The sequence below is a fragment of the Helobdella robusta genome (assembly GCF_000326865.2).
Source record: "Helobdella robusta unplaced genomic scaffold HELROscaffold_19, whole genome shotgun sequence".
Classification (NCBI taxonomy): Eukaryota; Metazoa; Annelida; class Clitellata; order Rhynchobdellida; family Glossiphoniidae; genus Helobdella; species Helobdella robusta.
Genome location: NW_008704034.1, coordinates 832578 through 857076, shown reverse-complemented (window position 1 = coordinate 857076; position 24499 = coordinate 832578). Strand labels below are relative to the sequence as shown.

The 24499-nt window shown below is 32.4% G+C and overlaps 2 protein-coding genes across 2 annotated transcripts in view; both read left to right on the top strand.

Moving 5' to 3' along the window:
- Positions 1–548: 548 nt before the first annotated feature.
- On the top strand, positions 549–15151 carry HELRODRAFT_134348 (hypothetical protein; the record flags this gene model as incomplete). Its single annotated transcript, XM_009016670.1, has 2 exons — positions 549–671; positions 15092–15151. Coding segments are annotated over 2 exons (183 nt in total), but the record flags the coding sequence as incomplete, so codon positions are not given.
- Positions 15152–17340: 2189 nt separating this feature from the next.
- The window catches only part of HELRODRAFT_170842 (hypothetical protein), a gene marked incomplete at both ends in the record, with an annotated part of 14328 nt that continues 7169 nt past the window's right edge, over positions 17341–24499 (top strand). Inside the window, 4 exons of the mRNA XM_009016669.1 lie at positions 17341–17397; positions 18191–18715; positions 21687–21813; positions 22365–22642. Coding sequence (XP_009014917.1) covers positions 17341–17397; positions 18191–18715; positions 21687–21813; positions 22365–22642 — 987 coding nt within the window. The remainder of the gene's footprint in view (positions 17398–18190; positions 18716–21686; positions 21814–22364; positions 22643–24499) is intronic.

Sequence of the window (24499 nt, the reverse complement as noted above, 5' to 3'; positions counted from 1 at the left end):
TGACAGTAATTTGATAGTACTCGAGACAGAAAGTAAAAGTTTTAGTTTAAATGTGCACCACCAACCATGGCCCTACTGAAAAATATTTGTACTCAGTAATTTGTTTATTTGATGTGGTTTGCAAAGACACAAATATTCATCATTTGTATATATCTGAAAATAGTTACTAATGAAGTATTTAGTATCGTTGTTTCATTTACAATAATTTTTATTCACCTAAATCTTATATCTGATATGACAATTAATGGAATGATGTAAAGTGATCCAAATAAATTCTAACTTAATCATCATCACCGCGAATATTATGATATTTTATTCAATACCATCTGCAAACTGAACGAACAGAGATGAGTGAATATCAAAAGAAGTACCCCGATCTCTCCGGCCAGTTTTTGACGATCGTCGTCAAACGTCCACTGAAGCAACCACCGATGCCACAAACGCCGCCCACATCATCTCTACCACCAACGCCATCATCATCGTACTCTCTGTCATCACCATTGCTACTGTCAACTTCATCATCACCGTTGTCTGCACTCTACGAAAGTATGGGGCTGTGCCTGGCGGGAAACAGAGATTTGAACAAGATGAGCACGTTCGTGGCTGGCCTGGTACCGCAGTCCACTGCCTACGAAGATGGTCAGCTGATGATTGGAGATGAACTCGTTGAGGTCAGTGCTATCTTGAATATGTTGTCATTTTTTTTTATCAATACATCGATTGTCAATGTTCATTCATACCAATTGTTGTTTTTGAAATGTTTCGTTGCAGGGTGTATATCAAGAAGTGGATAGTGAACAAAATGAAATAATCTTTTTATTTAAAGAGAAAATTTGAAGTTTCTATGAAAGAATGAGTATTAAAACAAATTTAAAATAAATATGTAAATTGGAATCTGCAAAAAAATTTTAATTTTGATAAATAACAAATGACGAAAAGTCATTTGACGAAAGAATAGTTTGAAGAAATATGATCGAATAAATAAATGAATGAAAGATTGATGATTTCTTGGATGAAAAAATTTTATGGGAGGAAATGTTGATGAATTATTAATAAGCATTGATAAATGGATGGATTGATAGATGGATTGATAGCTGGTAGATTGATTGGATATATCCATATGACTGGACAAATGAATGATTGAATGGACGGATGAATGGATAGATGAATTGATAGACAAAAAGATAAAAATTCGTTAGATGAATAGATATAATAAATGAACATATAAATCAAATGTTTAGCGAATGGACGACGCATGTACAATATATTGTAGCAGATGTTTTTGCAACATGACTTGCGAACTCATGGATGAAGATCGTAAAGTTGAATGTTATCAATGAAAATAGAATCAAGTAATTCGTAGGAACGAGCAAATATAAAAAGTGTAGAAAGAATGATGATAAAATAATAAATAATGGTTTTTGATCAGTCGGTACAAACTGAGCAATAGACGATTGAAATGATAACCAATGAAAGACAATCATTCCTAAAATTATTATTGATTGATAGAGCAAAATGACAAACGAACAAATGTAATCAAATAAACAAACAAATGAACAAACAAACAAATGAACAAACAAACAAACGAACAAATGAACAAACAAACAAGCCAAGTACCGAAGAAACGAAAGACTTATAATTTAATTAGCTAGAGCACAAGCATTCCTGCCCCCGACCAACACAATCCTAACAAACAACATGCACTAACGTAGTCCAAAATTGCATTCCGACACCAATATAACAATGAACGACAGCAGCAAATATTTCATTGAATAATGCTTGTGTAGCCTGGGTAAATATTGCGGCGTTACTTCATAATAATCAGTCTTTCTCTCCTCTCTCTCTCTCTCTCTCTCTTTCTCTCTCACTTGTTTCACTCATTTTCTTCTTTTTCTACACATAATTACAGACTCTAAAAACAAAGGCATTTTTTGAACAGCCAGTAATTCAAGTTGGGTTAGAACGAACCTCTGTTATACAATTGTTGCCCAAATCATCTTGTTCAAACGCTGTATAAATGCTCTAATGACAACGATAAATGAATGAAAGAATGTATGGATATATCGTGAAGAGGTGCTGTACCATATTTGTATGAATTAAGCCGATACGTGCTTGCTTAACTTTCCCACATTACAAAACACCTACATGAACCCATAAAAAATTGTAAACATGCATATTTAATCATTGAATTAAAGGTTCTTATTTATCATGGAAAGATATCGCTATTAAAATATAGAGTTTAAATAAAATATGAAACTTAAATTTATTTTATGCTGAATAAATTCAAAATTGAGTAAAAATTGAATAAGCAGAAATAAAAACAACAGCAGCCGATCAATTTCAGTAGAAGCAAAAGTGATTCATCTGAAAGAACAGAAACAAAAATATTAATACCATCCCTGAAAATTAATTTTCTTAACGCATTTATGACTTCAAGTTCAATGGCGACTCTTCATCATTTCGGAAAAAATTGATTAAGTTTTTTTTGAAGGAAAAAAGACCTGAAGATATAAAAATTTAACAGAAAAACATTAGATTCGCTAAATTACATAAAAATGATCTGAAACTAATAACAAATGCAAAGCAATAACATTATTAAAAGATAATAACATCATAACTAATAAAACCAGATGAAACAAATAGCAAATGATTTGATGGTCGGCGGAAATGCGATGTATGTATCATGTATCAATAAATCAAGTGTCAATCTATCCAATCCGATTTATGTACTTGTTCTTTTTTAGTCTAAACTTGTTGGTTGCATTGGCAATAAATGGCAGCCCAAGATTAATTACACGAATGCTGTGAAAAATGAAACCATTTATTTTGTGTTTGGTTTCTAGGTGTTGTTTTAGGTTTCTAAGTGTTGTTGTTGGTTTCTAGATGTTGTTGTTGGTTTCTAGGCGTTATTTTTTGTTTCTAGGTGTTGTTGTTTGTTTCTAGGCGTTGTTGTTGGTTTCTAGGCGTTATTTTTGGTTTCTAGGTGTTGTTGTTTGTTTCTAGGCGTTGTTTTTGGTTTCTCGGTGTTGTTGTTGGTTTCTAGGTGTTGTTTTCGGTTTCTAGGTGTTGTTGTTGGTTTCTGGGTGTTGTTGTTGGTTTCTAGGTGTTGTTGTAGGTTTCTAGGCGTAGTTGCTTGTTTCTAGGCGTTGTTTTTGGTTTCTAGGTGTTGTTGTTGGTTTTAAAATGTTGTTTTTTTGTCGGTTTAGTGTGTTAAGTAAAAATATTTTTAGCTGTAAGAAAGGTAAACATCAATTTACATATTTATAAAGGAGAAATTTGATCTTAGTTGTAAAAAACGGACAGCAACAACTCTTACGGTAACAACAATATCATTAACATAAATTACGCAGACAACAACTACAACAACAACAGCAACAAATAACAAGCATACATGGCATAATATTTGCTCTAGCAAATCACCTCTGATGACAATTCACATCCGCTCATCTTTTTTGCTCATCTGTTTCTTTTTCATTTTCTTCTTTGTATTTTTTGTATTTTATGTGTTTTTGTATCTTGTATTTTGGTATCTTTAGTTTTGTATTTTTTGTATTCTTTGTATTTTTTCTATTTCGGTATCGACTCTATTCTTTCACAACAACTATTTTTCTCACGCGGAATTTTTATTTAAGAACTTTTTTATTTATGTCAATATCTTCTAATTTATTTATGTGTACGTTATTTTATTTAAACATCTATTTATGAAGTTTTTAAACCATATCTGCATATAAGACAGTAAAAATGTTTTTTATATGAATAAGTAAATTTTTATGAAAAAAAGTATTCTTTAATAATTACTTTATGTATACATGTTCATAACTCGCGTGTCTGTGCCTGTGTTCACCTTCATGTTTGTGTTCATGTTCACTTTCTGGTTTTTGTTCATGGTCAAGTTTATGTTTTTTTATGTTTTCATCTCTTCATCTTCGGTAGACGAACTGGCAAATGTCACGAAGTCCTGCGACATTATTTGAACGATTGTTTGTTTGCTGAACTCTATGTATGTATGTATGTCTTGTATGTAAACAAACAAACTTTTGTTCGTTTGTGTATATGTATTTGAATGTAATGTGCAATTGTATGCCTATTTACGTATGTGTATGTATTTGTATGTAGTATGCGTAAATGTATCTTCATATGTTTGCACGCACAGTCGTGTATTTTTTCTAATTGCATGCATCTTCATTCACGCATGTGGAAAGATTAAAAAAACGAAAACAGAAAAAATAACTGCAATTTGAGGAAATGTGTTTTTAGTTTTAATCAACCCACAGAGAGGTTTTAAATATTAATGAAGAGTCTGTTTGTGTTAAATGTTCAATGCACATTCTAGCTCGTGAACCTAGCCAAGATTAGGAGCACACAAAACCAACGCGTTTCGTCAGAATAGTAGATTTTATAGGTACATCGGCAGTTGATAATGTATGCAAATAATTTCAATCTGTATGCTTGTCAGTCTCCAACTTGATTTTAAATGTTTCGACTGCATACGCTTAGTGATTACTAGAGGGTAATTATATGTAACACACACACGGATAGAAATATTATTCATGTAAACATTCACCCCTCTAAAACTCGCACACGCACGCAAGCACACACACTCGCACGCTGGCACATGCAAGTACTTACATTACTTAAAGTATTGTTTAGAACATGTTTGGTGCAACTGGCATTGTACAATTAAAATAAGAGGCTACTACTGAAGGTTGCAACTAAGTTCGGTTTGATAGAGCTGAGGAAAAAAAAGGAGCATCCTTCCATTCACCTAACTTAATTGATGGGAAGTTTTTATTGAGTTGGATGACAAGAGCAATCAATCAATCGACGTTATTTTGATTGCGAATCTATCGCATCGATTCGTATTGATCAGACTCATCACTCATTTAATCATTTCTATTTTTCTATCATCAGACGTTCAATCAATCTAACTGTTATCTAGCAAACCATCCGTAAGATATATATATATATATATATATATATATATATATATATATATATATATATATATATATATATATATATATATATATATATATAACAGTCAACCGTTCAATCAATCATTAAAATGTGTTGTTTTTGTACCACACAAACAACCAGCACACAGAGAAATCAGTCAGTCAAATATTTCACAATCTGAAAAAAGGTTTTTTACTGTTTACAATGCAGAAAGTTGTGTCTAGTAATTGTTAACAAGTTTGGATGAAAGTTCTGTTATATTAACAAATTTTCGTTATTAATAAACTTTCATTCTAATATCATTACACATTGACAGTAACATTTGGGACATGATCTAAAATCAAATCAGAAATATTAAATCGTTTGCATTTGTTTTCACAACAAGTGCAATTTTTAGTCTAACTTAAAACAATAAACCAGATTGTTAAAGAACAATTTTTTAGAAATTATTTTTTTAGGAAAAATCCTAAAATAACCCAAGTTCATTTGGGAAAGTTTACATCAAGAAGCCTAGCAAGATTACTGTATAGTTCCTTCTTGGTCAATAAAAATATGTGCAAGACATTAACATAAACATTAGCAATAACAAGCAATGAAATCATTATTTCTTTCATGTTAACATAAAATTATGTTGTCATAAAATGATTTATAAATATTTCATAACCAAATAAAAATAAAAACTCCAAAATAAAAAATGAAAATAATCGAAACATAAATTAAAAAAAAGTCTGGAAACTTTTAAGATTGAAAATGTCATATAAACGTCCATAATAAACAAATACACAAAAATTATTTTTTTAATTTTCTTCTAGAAAGAATGTTCACTTTATATTCTCCAAGCACATACATAAACAAAATCAATGTAACGGTATTTGGGCTTTTTTGTTGTTTTTGCATTTGAAGGAAGTTGCAGGGAAAAATGTAACAAAAAAAAAGATGAAATATTTTGTATAATGAATGAATGATAGAAATGTGTGTGTGTGTGTGTGTGTGTGTGTGTGTGGTGTGAGTCTGCGTAATTTGTGTGTGTATGTGTGAATGCGTGTGTGTGAATGTGTATGTGTGAATATGTGCGTGTGAATGTGTGAGTGTGTGTAACGTGTGGCATGTAAATGGTCCCATATATTATCAATTAATACGTAATATACAAAAATTAGTAAGCATGAAATAAAAAACCCCTCATAAAGGGCTTAACAGATATAAATGTTTAATGGGTAGCGAAGGATTTACATGTTGAAATGTAACAGTTGTGCCTAAAAAATGTATGCATTCTTTGCACAGGACAAATAAAAATCGATTTGTCTGTCTTCGTATCAGGATGTTTTCAGGTTGTTTTTTGCAATGTTTTTGTGCTCATTTTTTTTATTACTTTTTTAATAATTTTTAACAGGGTTTTTATTAAATTTATAGTTAGATTATATTATATACAATTAATAACAACAGTTATTAACATTGCTGCAGCTACCTATGTTTCAAAGTTTTATTGAATATGAGAGGTATTTTATTATCTCATCCAATTAAATTATGAAATGATTATTTGGTTTTTTCTCAATGAATTATCGTTACATTGAACGAAGAAAATGTTGTTTAAAAAAATATATGCGACTATACATCCAACCGGGGTATCGTCGCACATTAAAAAAATTTTTTAATAAAAAAAACAAAACAATAAAAATTGCGTCAATAAAGCTAGAAAAGGACTTAACAACAATAACACCATCAACAAGACAATTTTAAAGAACAACATCAACAACATCAATAGCCTCAACAAATTTTATTTATCATAGGACGGAATCTTGCATTTTGTTTTTGTTATCTGATTTTAAGACTGCAAAAAGCAGTAGCGAGTTTTTTTTCTATTATGAATAAACAGGTGAATGATTGATGAAGATTGTTAGAACAGAACACACATAGCATGATTGTATCATGTTATGAAAAAAAAACAAATAACCATTCTTTTTATGGCAACTGTCTGATGTATATTCGGATAATTTTAGCAAATTTGAACTAATAAAAATCTTCTTGAATAATAATTTTTTAGTTTCTATCTTTCAACATTAATAGCAAATCTAATTCGTTGACTAATTTCTGAATAAAAATTTTCAATTTTTTACTGTTGGCTGAAAGAAAATGACGCAAGTAAAAACATCGGCAAGCATCTTGAATAGAATAAAATGAAGCGGAAATTGTGAAGAATGTTGTTTCGGAAGCATTCGTGTCAGGCAGATTATACTACAGTCACTCCAGAGTTTTTTTTTCAAACTTTAAAAAACCGACACAACAATCATCATGTTGATAATTAGGAACATTTGCCTAGAACAATTCTTTGAGCATTTCTTTAGTCAGTTTCACGTTGAACCTTAAATAAACAGTCACTTTTAAAATGTTTTTTTTTTATTAGAAGTTAACACTATTTAGATCGAAATATCTAAATATCTATAGTTAAGTCTATTTAGATCGAAATCTGTTTTGCATTCTAATTTTTTATGTGATTTCCAAACGCTAATAATAAAAATTTATCAAAAAGTAATCGCTTTTTTTAATAGCATACAAAGATTGCAACAGTAATTAGGTTCTGTTGGATTATCTTTGCACGACAGCCTAATCATTGGAACACCAATCCACAAACATACCTACACAAATACACATTGACACATACACAATACACACCTATACACAACTTCCGTATCGGACAAGAAGATTTACAGTATGAAGCGCACAGATGAATGCATAATTCTTTTAATGATAGATAACAAGCGTTTTGTAATTCAATTACCATCTCAATTGATATACCTTTAATCAACGAACAACAACATCATCATCAAAAGCAACAACAACAACAGCAACAACAACAGCAACAACAACTCCAACAGCTGCAGCAGCAACAATCAATCACTTCATATTAGGTGCAACGACCAACCGATCCAACAATCGAACATTCAGCATTACCGTGTCGCCACTAATTAACAAGAAGGCAGACACACAGAAGACACACAAACGCATGCAGGCACGTATGAGTGAGTGTGTATGTGTATGTGTGTGTATGTGTATGTGTCTGTGCGTGTGCGTGTGTGTGTGCATGTGTGTGTAGGTAACTTAAACAAAACACACACTAAAACATTGACAAACGTGAAATACATGAAATCACATGACAACATCAAATAACGAAAATTACTTTACTAATAAAAAGATAGAGATAAATTTGTTGAGACTAGTACTTAGAAAACATATAAATTTCTTTACTGCAATTGAAACGTTTTAAGAACTAAGAAAAAAACATTCCTTATTAAGCATTTGAACAGCTTTTGAAACAAAGTTTATTATCCCAATTGAAAAATTTTCATGTTAATTAAGATGCATCACATTAGTTGATAAGAAACAAGGAACAATGTACACAAATTATGTATTCATTAAGGTGTTAAATAAATTACGGATTTGAAAAAGAAACAAATTAATTAAATAAGTGTGTGTGTGTTTCCGGTTGCTGATGTACATTTGTATTGCACGTATTTGTGTGTGTGTGTTGTATATGTAATAGGTGTGTGTGTGTGTTGTATATGTAGTAGGTGTGTGTGTGTGTGTGTTGTATATGTAGTAGGTGTGTGTGTGTGTGTGTGTTGTATATGTAGTAGGTGTGTGTGTGTGTGTGTGTGCGTGTGTGCGTGTGTGTGCATTAAAATAAATTTTCACAATTTTTGAAATTTTGTTAAAATTTAATTGTTGTTGGTAAAATTTAAATCAACAAAAATTATATATTTTACAAATAAGCAGTAGTAGCAGTAACAGCAGCCACTGTAGCAGCAGCAGCACAAGTAGCATCATTTACTATTTACCAAAGCCTGTCAGTTTCATCATATGCCTCCTCTTCACGTCACTGAAGTTTGAACTAACTGTTGAGCAAACAGAAAACATGACATGTATATTTCTAGATCGTATCATAATTAGCGTGGAAAGATATTCTCAATACGCAACATTACAACGTACTATCAAATAAACACACGCACACACGCACACAAACATACACACACAAACACACACAAACTTTTCTTCTTCTCATATATTCAGAAGATTGGCTCGCGTATTAAAATTTGAAGTTGAATGGAGATTTAAGAAGATTGTGTGCATTCATGTGCACTGTGCGGTTGGAACAACAGAACCCGTACTTCTGCGTTTCCTTACTTCTAATTATGCTCGTTGCAATGTTTTCACAGTATGATTGATTGTTTGTTTTGCTGGTGTTTTTGTTTGTATGGGTTTTTTGTTTGTTCTTTTGTTTCCTTGTTTGTTCCTTCCTTTGTTTGTTTTCTGGTTCGCACCAAAAATATGCAACAGATGTTAGTTTTGTTTGTATGTGTTCTCGCTAATCCGGCGTGAAGTATGCCTGTCTGAATATCTAACTGTTTGCATTAGGTTTTGGTTGGTGCATAACATTAGTGAGAAAAAAATCCTATTTTTTAGTTATGTCATTTTCAAACGATGAACTTTGAGACATTTTTGAAAAAAAAATACTAGCGATAACAATCATTCAAACAAATGTCTGACAATTTATAATTTTTTTCGAAAATATTGTAAACAACGTCTGCTTGATGTGCTGGACATGTAAATATTTTCTTGTGCCCAGGTGACTGAAATCATCAACAAGTCACTTCTAAGTATTGTCCTTTCATGAAGTTCTTCCAAGTGAGTTGTCATGTTGGATGAAGAAAATGCGCAGATGCTGGCATGCATCACACTCCAGTTTACACCAGATTGTGACATTGCAGACAATTTCTTTTTGTTTTGAGACCAATTAAAAAAGTATTGTAATGAGTTGTGTTGGATTGTTAGTTATAAAATAACATGTTAAACGTGACACAAGTTAACAATATGAAACACAATTTATTTGATACTTCACATATTTGGTTGGCTGGTTGGCAATGCAATCTTCAGGCAGGCATCTGACAATAATTATTCTTTAGAGTCGTTATTCGTTGTGTGTGATTCATTTCTTCTTCTCGTTATTGGTATTGTGATTCTGTGGATTGCATTTATGTAATAGTGAAATAATTTGACACAGTTTGGGTTCAAAAATAAAAAAAGGCACATTGTAAAAGATGATTTATGAAGACAAATTTGGAAATCTGGAAAACAAAACGTTTAATAAAGAAGTGATTGCAATGGCAGTTGACGATTTCAAAATGTTTTTATTAGTTTTAAATTCGCGAGAGATATCTTCGCGAGGATTCAATTGGTTAATGGAGACAGTTAGATAGATCGTTGCAGTAACATTCTATGTCAACTCTACCTATCCATTCATCCATCCATCTATTCAGTCAAACCTCCATCATTCATTCTTCAATTCATTAAACAACCTATCTTCCCACTCGTCCATCCATCTACTCATCAAATTATCCTTCTGTTTATATTGACTTAATTGCATGTAAATTGAAATTTATTTCCAAATTGAAGTACTAGCGGAGAAAACTACCAGGTATGTACGCTGATCACGTGGGAAAAATGTACGTGGTAGGGAGGGGGTGGCATTTGCATCGCGGACTTAACGTATCTCGTGCTCCTAATCATTTCTGCCATGAATTGCTTCCATTTAAATTCGAGTAAAAATAATCTCACGGATGGATTCAAAATTTTGAAAACTACACGTGAAACACAGCGCAACGCGCATAACACACTCAACGCAAAACAAACATTCGCGTAGAGTTCTTGTACGTTCTCATAAATACAAGTTTCCCGTTATAACGGACGTCCAAATATTAATACATACGCGATGTACACAAACGTATGCGACGGTTGTACAGTGTCGTACGCATTTTCGTGTATTAGTATGTGTGATTTCGTATTTTGTGGTACCACTTTCACGCACGTATGTGTTGTATTGCGCCGCACGTATGGATGCAAGATGTACTGCGTGTACGTGATGTGATGCTTATGCGTTTGTTTACTTGCAGTAGACAACACTTTTCATTTGTTAAAAATGTTTGAAGAGTTTTGCCAACTCGAGTAGGACGAGGACATTCACTTGTGTAGTGTGCTTGTGTGTGTGTGTGTGTGTCTGTACAGTGTACGTGTGTTCTTATGCGCGTGCACGCCTGTGCATGTGCGTCTGTATGTAGACTTTCGATAGCCATCTCTGCAGAAAACTTTCAAGAAACGTTTGCATCGATCTGGCCGGCACGAGCAACTAAACTGCTTCACACTGCCTACTGACTGGGAATACTAATTTCAGAGTTTCAAGAGGATTGACACGGAAGATGTCTGCTCAGTCTTCCAGACAGACTGACTGATGTGAAAAATGTTTTTTTTCTGGAAAATAAAATTGCCCTGTTTAAAAATATATTTTTCGTTAATTAAAAAATATATTTTGTGTGCCAAAAAATTGTGTGCGTAATGTGATCTCTTGGCTGAAAAATTGTTTGCTAGCATTTGCAAGCATGTTTGTAAAAATTAATTTTTTTCTAATGGTGTGTTTGTGTGCTTATTATGTTCAGCCATCTAGAATTTATGTAATTGTTTTTGTATGTAACATGTTCGTTTAAATGTTTGTAGGCAAGATGAACATGTGAACGAATTGTTTGCACGTTTACTTGTTGTTTGTTTGTTGAACGTTTTACTTATCGTTCAATTTGGCCAGTTGCACCGTTGAATGCTGCGTTATCACATTACATCAGGAATACAATTTTTTCCGCAGACTTTAACATTTATTTCGAATACATAATTTCTTTTTTTGCCAATTTGCATTTGTATTGGAGAAATTTTTTGAAAAATTTCTCTTGCTATGAATTATCAAAAAAATAACAAAGTTTGTTGGTTCGAATTGGATAGCTGTATGCATGCAAATGTGTTTATGCTTATGTGCTTGTGTGTATTCATGTGTGTGTATGTGTGTGTGATGTGTGTGTGATGTGTGTGTGTGTGTGATGTGTGTGGAATCTGCATGAAGAATGAAGTTAGTAAGTTAGTAATTCAATAACATTTTACATTCAGATATATACATTCAAGATATTTCTACATGAACAAATGCATACTAGTAAGCACGTCACACGCACCTACGAGTACATTTTGTTTGTCGTGAAAACTAAAGAAAAGCAAAAAAGTAGAGTAAAAGATGAAAAAAAATTGTGAAAATTGATGAGAGCATTCCACGTCCAATTGAGTTATTATTAATAATTTCAAAGAAAATTGGTTATTTTCCATGCGGTGAAGTTATTTTTAAGAATCTGGCCAATAGACATTTTTATTATTATTATTAAATACAGATTAAATTATGCCCAAATAATTATTAAATTATGCAAAATAATTATTGAATTTTTGCCAAAAGTATGTTTTATTGAATTAAAATCTATATACGTTTTTTCTCACTAATACAGTTGGGTTAAATCAATAACATTTCATAGGTATTTATAATATAACTATGGTATGACGTTTTGTATTGTAGCCAATTTGTACTGTAGTAGTGTACATATGGTCATAGTGTACTTAACTGTTCATACCACCAAACACATGCACGAACAAAATGACGATGTGTCAGTCAGTCCAATCAATGGTATTGGATATTCATTCCCTTTCATTCATTCATTTGTTTATTCATCTATTCCTTTATGTTCATAATGATTTTACGTTTTTTGTATGTTTTGTCGTTAATATATCTGGCGTCAGTTTCGCCATAATTTTTTATTTTTTCAATTTATTTTAAATCGATTATTTTTACATTAAAAAACCATTTTCTGTTTATTCTTCTCGCTCATGATTAATGCCTGAAACACATTTTCCGCATTTAACAGAAAGCACGCACGCACGCAATGCAATGCATTCATCCAGTCTGTCGCATGATAAATTCAATTCCTTAACAATGGAAAATTTACAACGTTTCCGTGTTAAACAAACCAGGTTTGTTCTCCATCTAATCATATTTCCAGCGCAAAAAGCGACGCACGCATTAAAAGTACGAAATAACTCTCACTAGTTGTATGACGAGAAGACTAAATATTTGCGGCGCACGTCCGTAAGCAATTGCATTTCATCCTATTTATTCCACTCAAACAAACGAGCACACGCATTGTAATTCAGTGGGAATAGACCCGCAATCTCAAATATAAATGACTGTTTGCACAACAATCCACACACATATTTACGTTCTGATGTACGCAATATTTATATCTGCATGAGTATTTTTTTGATTTGTTACATTTAAAATTAATTCATACTCCGTTACGTTCATTTGTACGTTCGAACTGGCACGTATGCAATGTTTGCGCCACCAACATGAGATTAAGAGACAGAGCGAACTTTCTCTTGCCTTGCATACGTTTAAATACGCGAGTATGTACATCATGTGCTCCCATATGCTGTTGCAATGATCCTCTGAATGAATGAATGCGTGAATGAATGAGTGAGTTTGTGAGCCAATGAGTGAACAAATGAATGAGTAAAAATTAAGTGTGTTTTTTCATTTCTTATTGTATAATTACATCTCTCAATTCTTGCGAATATTTCACCCGATGCTATAAAAACGGCCAAAACAACAATATAAGAAGTAACAAAAACAAAAGAAACAACAGTTTATATGAAAGAAGCAAGCACGGTGGTACGTAAAACACAAAAAACAACACATCAGCAGCAACAGCAAACAACAAACAGCAACCGCAATAAAACCACAACCAATTCACACATTGGAGATTTTATGTTTGATAAGGTTCAACACAGACACTCGCGTGTCGTTCACTTTTTTGATGACAACACCAAAATACAATAACCACAGCAAAAAACCATCACAACAAAAAAAAACACCAACGCCGGTAACAACAAAACATTAGATATTTTTTATAGTAAAAATAACATCAATAACATTTTTATAAAAATATAAATAAATAATTAATACCATTTATACGAATTTTTTAAAGAACCAGGCTTTTCAAAATGGACTAAAAACGCTGCGACAAATTTTCTTTCTCGGAATAAATTTTTTAATCAAAATTTCTTGGAAAAAGATTTTTTTAGTAAAGCCTTATAAAAATATTTTGAAAATTATTCAGAACAGTTTGAATAGTTTGCAAGTTTTGACAGCAGTTACGATAACGATCCAAATAATTTCTTAACAATTTTACCACACACACACCACACACAAAAACAACACACAAATACTTACACATACAAACTACACTTACAAACAAAATGCAACAACAAAGTAGATCTTACATACAACATCTGCTTACGCACCCAAGTATCCAGCTTATTTTATGAAATAAAGGATAACAGAAAACCGATCAATACTGGAAACAAAAGTGCAGAACAACAATAACAACAAGAAGAAAACAACAACAACAAACATCAACAACATCAACCACAAACCATCACATCAACAACAACAGCAAAGGCAAGAACTGAAAAAAAACACAACAACAGCAACATAAAACATCATAAAGCCACACCAAACATCATCCGTATACAACAATAGTCCGCACAATCTTATTAGGTGCTTCCACGAAATGAATATCTCCATTAATACTACACACACACACACACACACACACACACACACACACACACACACACACAGCTAAACATACAAACATACACACAGACATACACAAACAAATATACACATACACGTACACACACACAGACATATATATATGTATATATATTGTATCATATTTAGAGACTATAAATTACCTATCTATAATTATTCGCATGATATATGTGTTTATCGATGAACTTTTGCCAGAGAACGCAGGTAAAACGAATTTTTTCTGCATTAAAATATGTCTTTGGTTGAACTGTGTATTTTCTAAAATAGAATTAAAAATAGATTTTAATTATATAACATAATCAATTCTATACAGTTACGATGTTTATAATGTGAACCTAGCAGTAACTGTTACTATTACGTAGTACTATACAATGTAGGTATCTACCCCAAGATAATATAACGCAGCTTCTTGAAAAGCACATATTATTGATAGTACGAGTCAGAAGTGCGTACATTATTTATAAAACGCTTCATCATATTTACTAAATGAAATTAACTGACACTTTATCGAACGTAGTACTTTAACAAAACCAAACAAAACTCACACTGCAACACACCAGCCACACCACACCAGCCACTCCAGCCACACCAAACCACACGACACGACAGGTGAACGGCCAGGTGTTGTACGGCAGGAGTCATCTGAATGTTTCTGCCATCATAAAATCCTTGGACACCTCCACAATCTCCATGCTTGTTCACAGGTTGAACAGATTTGTTTGGATTTTTGTATAAAAGTTAATTTTCTGGAACCTATGCTGTCATTTCTATCTATCACACACTCTGCTATTTAACAATATCCTCTTTCAAATGTAAGTTTATTATTTTTATTAGCAACCCTATCATTAACTGCTAGTATTTTTATGGTATAATAGTATAATACCAGAATACAAAAAATTAACTGGTTGGTGGGTTAGCTCAGGCAATAGGAATGCAACGTTGTCGGTTTTTAGCCAAAAAAAACTGGCTCCCACGCGCAAAACTCAAAAAATCAAACCTCTCGTGGGCATAAATATTCAAACTGCCAAGCAAGTAAAATTTTCCTCACGAAGGCATCAATTATGTACGTAGAAACATTGAAGGTTTTTTTTCCAAAACTCAAAATCAATATAGTTGTGCTAGTTTCAGCAGCAGTAGCAGTAATTTTAGTATTATTAGTAGTTGTTACCATAGTGGTAGTATTGGGATATTGATAGAAGACTGACTGTATGCTAAAACAAATTCTGCGTCTGCCAAACCATTGTTTCAAAAAAAAATAAATCAAAATAGTATAATACATGCTGTAGCAGCATTAGTAAAAGTAGTAATTGTAGTAGTAGTTGTAGCATTGGTAGTAGTAGTAGTAGCAGCAGCAGTAGCAGCGTTAACAAAAAAAATTGTAATACATTTGGTATAAAAAGCAAAACTTGTAATAAAAGTAGTAATAATTGCAGTCGTTAAAATCAATAAGCCTGAAGAAATTGTTGTGTAGCGCGAGTGTGCTGCCTAGTTAGAGTAAGGCTCTCAGGGAAGAAAATCATTTTCGCAAGCAAGATCGTGATTCCATTTGCTTCGTCAATGGCTTTCCGCAATATTTATTGGTATTATTAATTAATTAATTAATTAATTAATTAGATAATTAAATACTTAGCTAATGGAATAAGTTGTGTTTTACAATTGAAAGATGATTAAATGAATGATTAAGTGAATAATTTTCATTAATACTACCATCATCGTCGTCATCGCTGTAAATATGGATATCATTATATCATCCTTGTTGTATCATCATCTCTATTATCGTCCTTTAATATCATCAATATGTATCATATCTATCAACATAATAGTATAGTTATCTTAATAATTTTTTAATAATTTAATTATCTTAATCATCATCGTCGTCGTCCCCATCATCGTCATCACCATGTAGTGATGAACATCTTCATGTTCATCATCATCTTTGTCCTAATCATCAACATCACTGGCGCAATTAATAACAATAGAAATAGCAGTCACCATCATCATCGTGTCTTCGTCGTCATCTTCATCATCACATCCGTCATCAGCGTTGTAGTTATTTTTGCCACCCCAATATCAACTTTCCTAATTAGCATGGTTTCACTTTCAACCTCTCTCTTTCAAAATAAACTTTGGCAGACATAGAGTTTTAAATAATATATATGCTTTTGGGGTTGCTTTAATTAGAATGAGCGCTATATAAATGGAATATGTCGATAATACTACTACTAATATTACTACTATTATTACTATTACTTCTACTACTACTACTACTATATTTACTAATACTAGTACTACTATTACTACTACTACTACTACTACTACCACTACTACTACTACTAATACTATTATTACTATTATTACTACTACAACTAATACAACTAATACTAATACTAATACTATTATTACTACTACTACAAATACAACAACAACTACTACTACTACTACTAAAAACAACAATAATAATAATAATGGTAATGAAAATGATAATAATTATGGTAATGATAATGTTAATAACTATGGCAATGATAATGTTGATAATAAATTTTCGCGATAATGCATTTTTCTAGGAAAGTTTCAAGAAGTTTAAAATAATTTGTTTGATCGTTGTCATAATTAAAAGCGGCAAGCACTGCTTCTACTACTACTACTACTACTACTACTACTACTACTACTACTACTACTACTAGGAAAAATAACTAAAGAAAATAACGTGACAATAATAATATTGAATGAATTAATAATAATAACGGATAAAGATATGAATGAATGAATGTAGAATAAAAATATAATAAAATAATAATAATGAATGAAGAAATGAATGAAGAAATGAATGAATGAATGAATGCAGGCAGGCAAACTACATGGATCACATGGCAGCCATCCCTCTCAATCTATCCAACTCTTTCCGGTTTTCATCCGTTAGTTATCTTTTCATCATAATAATAATGATAATGATGATGATGATAATGATGATAATGATGTTAATAGTAATGATTCTGTTTTGATACTGTAATTGACGATCATGTGATACTTAGAAAAGATGATCCTACCTTCATCGTCATCGTCGCCGTTATCACTCTTATTAAGATAATTATAAATATCAACGTCATTATCATCGTCACTACTTTTATATTTTTATTATTATCGTCGTCATCTTCACAGCTACAGTCTTTCACGACCCAAAGCTTTCTTCTCCACCATTCAATCGATGGCTGTTTCTCATTTTATTTTCATTTGCGTTATCATTATCATTATTTATGTCATCATATTCGTCATAATCATCAACTTCATTAGCATCAACTTCATCCTTCTCATCATCAACATCATTTTCACTGTCATCATCTTCATTGTCGCCAGCATCGTAATCGGCCCGACCATAGATGATGACGACGCTATTTATTGTAAATATTCATCTAATTTGTAGTTAAACATAAACAACAAACAATCCATTCAAATGTTTAACCAGATTAAATAACTATACACGACACAACACAAACATTAAACACGCCAGAGCAACTACAAAAAAACACACCCCAGATGTCACACCAGTACATAAAGAAACAACTTCATAAATATTCATAAGACAGCTTCATAAATATTCATAAGACTACTTCATAAATATTCATAAAACACCATTGGCCGCATAAGGCTAGGTCAAACAATCAGAATTCAATATTTATTTATTTATTCTACCTTCCATTCACACTCAAGACTTCCATTCATAGAGGCCGTAGCGATTACGGCGACAACCGTAGCAGCAGTAGCAGCAGTAGTAGTAACGTCACGAAAAACAAAACAACAGCATACACGATCGCAACAACTACAGCTACAACTACAACAACTAAAATTACTACTAGTAGGAGCAGTAACGAGTGGGATCTGAAACAAATTTGCGACACATACGCGGGCAGGCTGTCGTTGAAAGAGAAAAACGAGAAACCAACGAAAGGTGGAAAAATTTTGGCAGTGGCCAAAGTCGCTGGTGACGATGGTACAAGTGGTGGTGGTGGTAGAAGTGGTGGTGGTGGTGGCGGGGATGGTAGAAGTGGAGCAACATGCATGGATGACGTGGAGAGACATAAACAAATTACAACTTCCCATTCTACCGCTCTCACCGACTTAACTTACACTAGTAATAACAACAATAACACCACCCCCAATAACAACAACAACAACAACAGTGACATCAACAAAAACAACAACATTAACAGGAGAAGTAACGGCACCGGCAGCCAAGTAAGCAGTTGAATTGTCTTTTAAAAAAAAACTTTCCACCCGATGTTGAACTGTTGTACTGTATGAATGATTTAAACAGATTTGCTCAAGACGAGTGTGTATAGAAAATAATAACATTAAAATTGCACTGTAAACAAATTTAAAACGTGAGCAAACATTGTGACTGTGGGATGGGATATACAATATTCAACAATCACACAGCTAAAACTCTTCACACGGCTTTATAGCATCATTACATTGTACCATCATTACATTGTAACATCATTACACTGTAACATCAATACATTGTAATATTATATATATATATAAAATTGTAACATCCACAATTCATAACGAACGCACCAGCATACAACTAATTAACTGATTCAACAAGTTTAATATGTTTAACAATCGCAATAAATTGCATACAAGCAACAACAACAACAACAGCAGCAACAACAACAACAGCAAATTCAACAACAACCAGATAAGCAGATGTTTTTCAAATGCGTGTGTATACAGAAGGAATTACAAAGTGCAAGTATTTTTTAAAGAAACCCTCTTATAAGGCATGCACACGCTATTTAAAGGGGAGCTTAATGGTTGCATTCAATAAGTTTAATGTGTGTGTGTGCGTGTGTGTGTGTGTGTGTGTGTGTGTGTGTGTGTGTGTGTACGTATGTGTGTATTCGTTTGTATGTCTATACACACACGTCGTTTCTGGAATGGGTTTTTGTTTGCAAGCCTCTCCATATACGCAAATATACGATGCCGAGTGGAGGCAGAATGTTTTTAAGTGCTTTTAAAAACTTAAAATTTTTTTGTAATAATTGGCTATGTTAAGATCTGTAAAAATGTAATTAAGTTTGTATATTTATGTTTATGTATGTATTTTTAATTATTGACGACATTTGATTTTTATTAAAAATTATGTGTTTAGGCAGTTGTCGTTCTTGATTGCGTTGGTTGTTTAAAGTTGACTTTTTTTGGGTTTTTGGTTGGTTGGTTTATTAGTTGGTTGGCCGGTTGGCTGGTTGATTAGTTGGTTGCTTAATTAGTTGGCTGGTTGGTTGTTTAATTGGTTTTAGCTCTGAGTTGATTAGTCATATTGTAAAAAACATTTTAAAAAATAACAAACTCACCGAACGTTATCCCCAAACACGATAAGTGAGTGAATAAATGAAAAAAGGAATGAATGAATGAATGAATGAATGAATGAATAAATGGATGAATGAATGATTGAAAGAATGAATGAACGAGTGATCCGTTAAATTGACGCGTTTGAAAATGATAGTGATTAATGAGAAACAGTCAAAAAGCAAATAAAAATAATAAGGAAAAAAATGAAACACTAAAAACAGCAATTTTATTCAAGGATACAAACAAGTGAGCCAACAATGAAAACCAACATTTGAACAAAAGAACAAACATTTAAAAAAATAATAATTTGAGTTTGTTAAATGAAGCATGCATGAATGGATCGACAAACATTCAAACGTTGATTACAATCAATAAGTCACACTACAATTTATGCAAAGAAAAAAAAAACAAAACAAAGAAATCAAATAAAAGATCAAATATACACACGCAAACAAAAATGTAAATATTTGAAGAGGACAAATGGGTTTGAGGATAGCATGAAGGAGCTGCAAAGAAATGTTGAGACATCTTATCAACCGAGCTATCTAGACAAATGCAAAACTCTACTATCGATTTATACCTAAATGTACACAAAATTTGTACAGACTACGCATTCGTGCATGCACGCACAAACATGCATACATGCATTCATACATACACACGTATTAGAATACACACCCAAGCGCGCGCACACACACACGCACGCACACACACAAAATGAAACGTGTATGATAGACATTAAAGTACGTAAGGTAAGTGCAAATTGTTGAAAAAAAACACTTAATTTATCTCTAAACATATTTGCCCCTTCATCTTCATCGGACAATAATTTAGCCTGCGGAAAATGTTAAAAGCAAATAATTAAAAGAATGAAATGAAGAACGAGGAGAACGTAAAAAAAGTTTGAATAATGCAGCAGAGAAAAAAATTGAGTTGTGCGAAGTACGGACAGACAGAAATGGCAAAAAATATGTGAAAAAGATAATGATAGAAAAAAAGCAACAGAAAAAAATGAACTTGCATTCGGTAAAAGATAAAATGAATGTTTATTTTAGTTCTGCTTCAATAATTCGTCTGTTCGTCTGTTTAACATTCTCCGGAGCTTCCTTCAATTTTATGCTCTTCTACGAAAAATTGAAATAAATTGAGTAAAAATTCAAGTGTTAAAGTTTGTTTTTATCGTAGAATAAAATAATTGGTGAAAATGTTATTTTATTTTGAAAAAAAATCGATAAAAATATTTTTTCTTCAAATGAAGAAAGACACAAAAATAATAATTTAATTAATTCTAGGAAAAAATAAGAAAAACTAAGATGAAAAAAACTTTAATTACTCAGACGTGGCTGTCTCAAAAGTATTTTTTGTTTTTTATTTTCAAAAGGAAGATTAATTAAAAAAATATTCATACATCTCTTCGAATTTACTTTCATACACGAAGCTTATCATGTCTGGTAGAAACTTTTAATGAACGAACTCTTTACTTCAAACACAAATTTTTTCCCATAAAAATCCAATTTGTTTGATTTCGTTTCGAATCCACATTTAAAAGTGCGTAAATGTTAAATATATAAGTCATCACAATCGTAAGTGTAATTGTCAGACATATATCTTGAAAAAAGCCACGTGATGGCGTAACGGTTAAGGTACCTAGCTCTGATGTCGTCGTGACCGTGTTCAAGTGCAAGATAATCCTAGCCTGTTAAATACGACGTGTGTAGTTTATAGATTTACGTGCATTTAGATAAACCGCGTGTCTGTTTTCAGTCTAATTGAAAAGTTCTAACGAAAGAATTGTAAAAAATTTAAAATGAAAAAGCAACTTGAATTTTTATAAAATTTTGTATCTTATCAGAATGAGCCCACAACACATCAATCTCTACCTCATCCTCTTCCTCCTCATCCTCCTCCTTCCCATCCACCAAGAAGTGACGTCACAATAGCAGCTAGCAAGCAGGACATTCCAAGATCCGATTCTAATGGTCAGCTTTTTATCATCGTCAGATTCTTCAACGTCTTCATTCTCTTAATCACTTTCATATCATCGCCATCAAAATCATCATCATCACTCGATCATGCTTCTTATTAACGTCTTTATTATTTCTCTTCAGTCATCATCCTCGTCATCATCATCATCTTCTTCATCATCATCATCATCGTCATCATCATCATCATAGTCTGCACTCTCGTTTTTAAAATTATTATCACCATCATCAACCATCATCGTTTCCTTCATCATCATCATCATCATCGTCACCGCACCTCTACTGCACTGCAACCTTTTATATATATTCCTGATGGACATATTCATTATTTATTCAACGAAAACAACACTGGCAATCGTAGAAAGAAAAAAAACGAGCACAAAATCACACAAACAACCACTCACATACACAAACAACCACACACAGACGCTCACACACATACACACACACACACACACACACAAGCAACCACTCACATACACAAACAACCACACACAGACACTCACACACACACACAAACAACCACGCACACATACACACACGTCCAGATATACAATTCGATAATGAAGACGACGACGACGATGATGAAGAGGATGAGGAGTTGATGGCCAGCATGCATCTATTGAACAGCAACAACAACAACGACGACGACGACGTGCTCATCTCCTGCAACGATCGTCACCACCACCACCATCATCAACCTGTGACGTCACAAATATCATCAGCATCGTCATCACGCCATCCCGATGACGTCACTGACCTTTTCATTGAAAGGTCAAAAATGCCCTTGGGTCTTCGCCTAATTGGTGGTTCAAACACGGCAATGGTTTGTTTGTTGGTTTATTTATTCTACTGTATAATGGTGGTTTAGCGAGTTTCCATAAAATGGTGGTTATTGAATAATTGGTAGTTATAACATCTTTTATAATGATTATTTTCGTTACTGAAATGATCGTACACTGTTTTACTGGCACTTTTATTCCTATTTATCAATTTCAATTAATATTTTTCCACTTCATTCTCATCTGGTATAATAAGCAGCAGCGCAGATGATGAGCTACATAATGGTGTGGCAGCTACATGATGGTGCGGCAGCTACATGATGTTGTGGCAGCTACATGATGGTGTGGCAACTACATGGTGGTGTGGCAGCTATATGGTGGTGTGGCAGCTACGTGGTGGTGTGGTTCGGTAAAAACAAATTTTAGTTGAGTCATAAATAAAATTGTCATGAGAAAAATGATGATGATAAACATGGAATTAATAATGATGACCTTCTTCATAAATTATTCACAATAACAAAAAACTAGACGTTGTGATTACAACGTGGAGGATGACGACGACGACGATGATGATAATAATGATGACGATGAAGTTAATGATTCAGTGTATCCTCTTTGCATATCTTGAATCGCCGGTGTGTGATAGCCAAGCAAAAACAGCGTTTGAAAATTGGATCATTTTAACATTGAAATTTTGATAAATTATACATTATTCTTACTACTTCTGCTTGCTCTCAAATTATTTTTAATTGAATTTTTGTCTCGTAATCGTTACTTTATAAGTTAACAATATTTTTTCCAATCTTAATACTATTATTATAAAAAAATTATGCTGATTATTATTATTAATATTTATTATTATTATTATTTTATTATGATTTTTATTATGACTCCACCAATGACAACAGTAATCGTAAATATGATAATTACCTCTGGGGAAATATTTTTAATGTTTCATATAAATCCCTATCGTCCATAGCAATAGTATCGTTATTGTTACCGTTACTATCAATACTATCAACATTACTACTGCTACTACTTCTACTGCTACTACTTCTACTGCTGCTACTGCTGCTACTGCTGCTACCACCGCTACTACTAGCTGCTATAACTTTTACTACTAGAGCTGCTGCCGCTAATACTACTCAAATGTTAATGCATTTTACTGCTACTACTCTAGTTATTATTTCTACTGCTGATTTTTTGGGATGAGCTATAATTTTTTTTTTATTATTTTATTATTATTATTATTTTTATTGTTCATTGTTATTGACGATGTATTGGCTCACTACGACAATTATTATTTTCTCAACTCCTGAAAATATAAACAGTCTGTCCAGTAACAACAATGAGATGCCTGTACGTCTGTTTGTTTGTCTGTATGTCTGTCTGTCAACCTGTCTTCTTTATGTATGTATGTATGTATGTATGTATATATGTATGTATGTATGTATGTATGTATGTATGTATGTATGTATGTATGTATGTATGTATGTATGTATGTATGTATGTATGTATGTTTGTATGTATGTATGTATGTATGTATGTATGTATACGAATATTTAATAAACATGGACTGGTCAAACGTTTTAAACTGTGAGGATGTAAATGTCGGGTTTCAACGATTCATAGAGATTTTTGTAAAGAACTTTAACGAATGCTGTCGTATTTCATCAGCAAGAAAAATTAAAAAAAAATTAAAGAATTAAAATAATAAGAAAAATTAAAAAAATATTACGTGATAAACCTTGGATAACTGATGATCTTAAAATAATGTTAAATAAAAAAACCAAACTGTATACAAAATATCTAANAAATCCGAATATTGAAAATCTAATTGAATTAAAGTCAATTAGACAATCTTGCATCANATTTAAAAATAAACTAAAAAAACAATACTA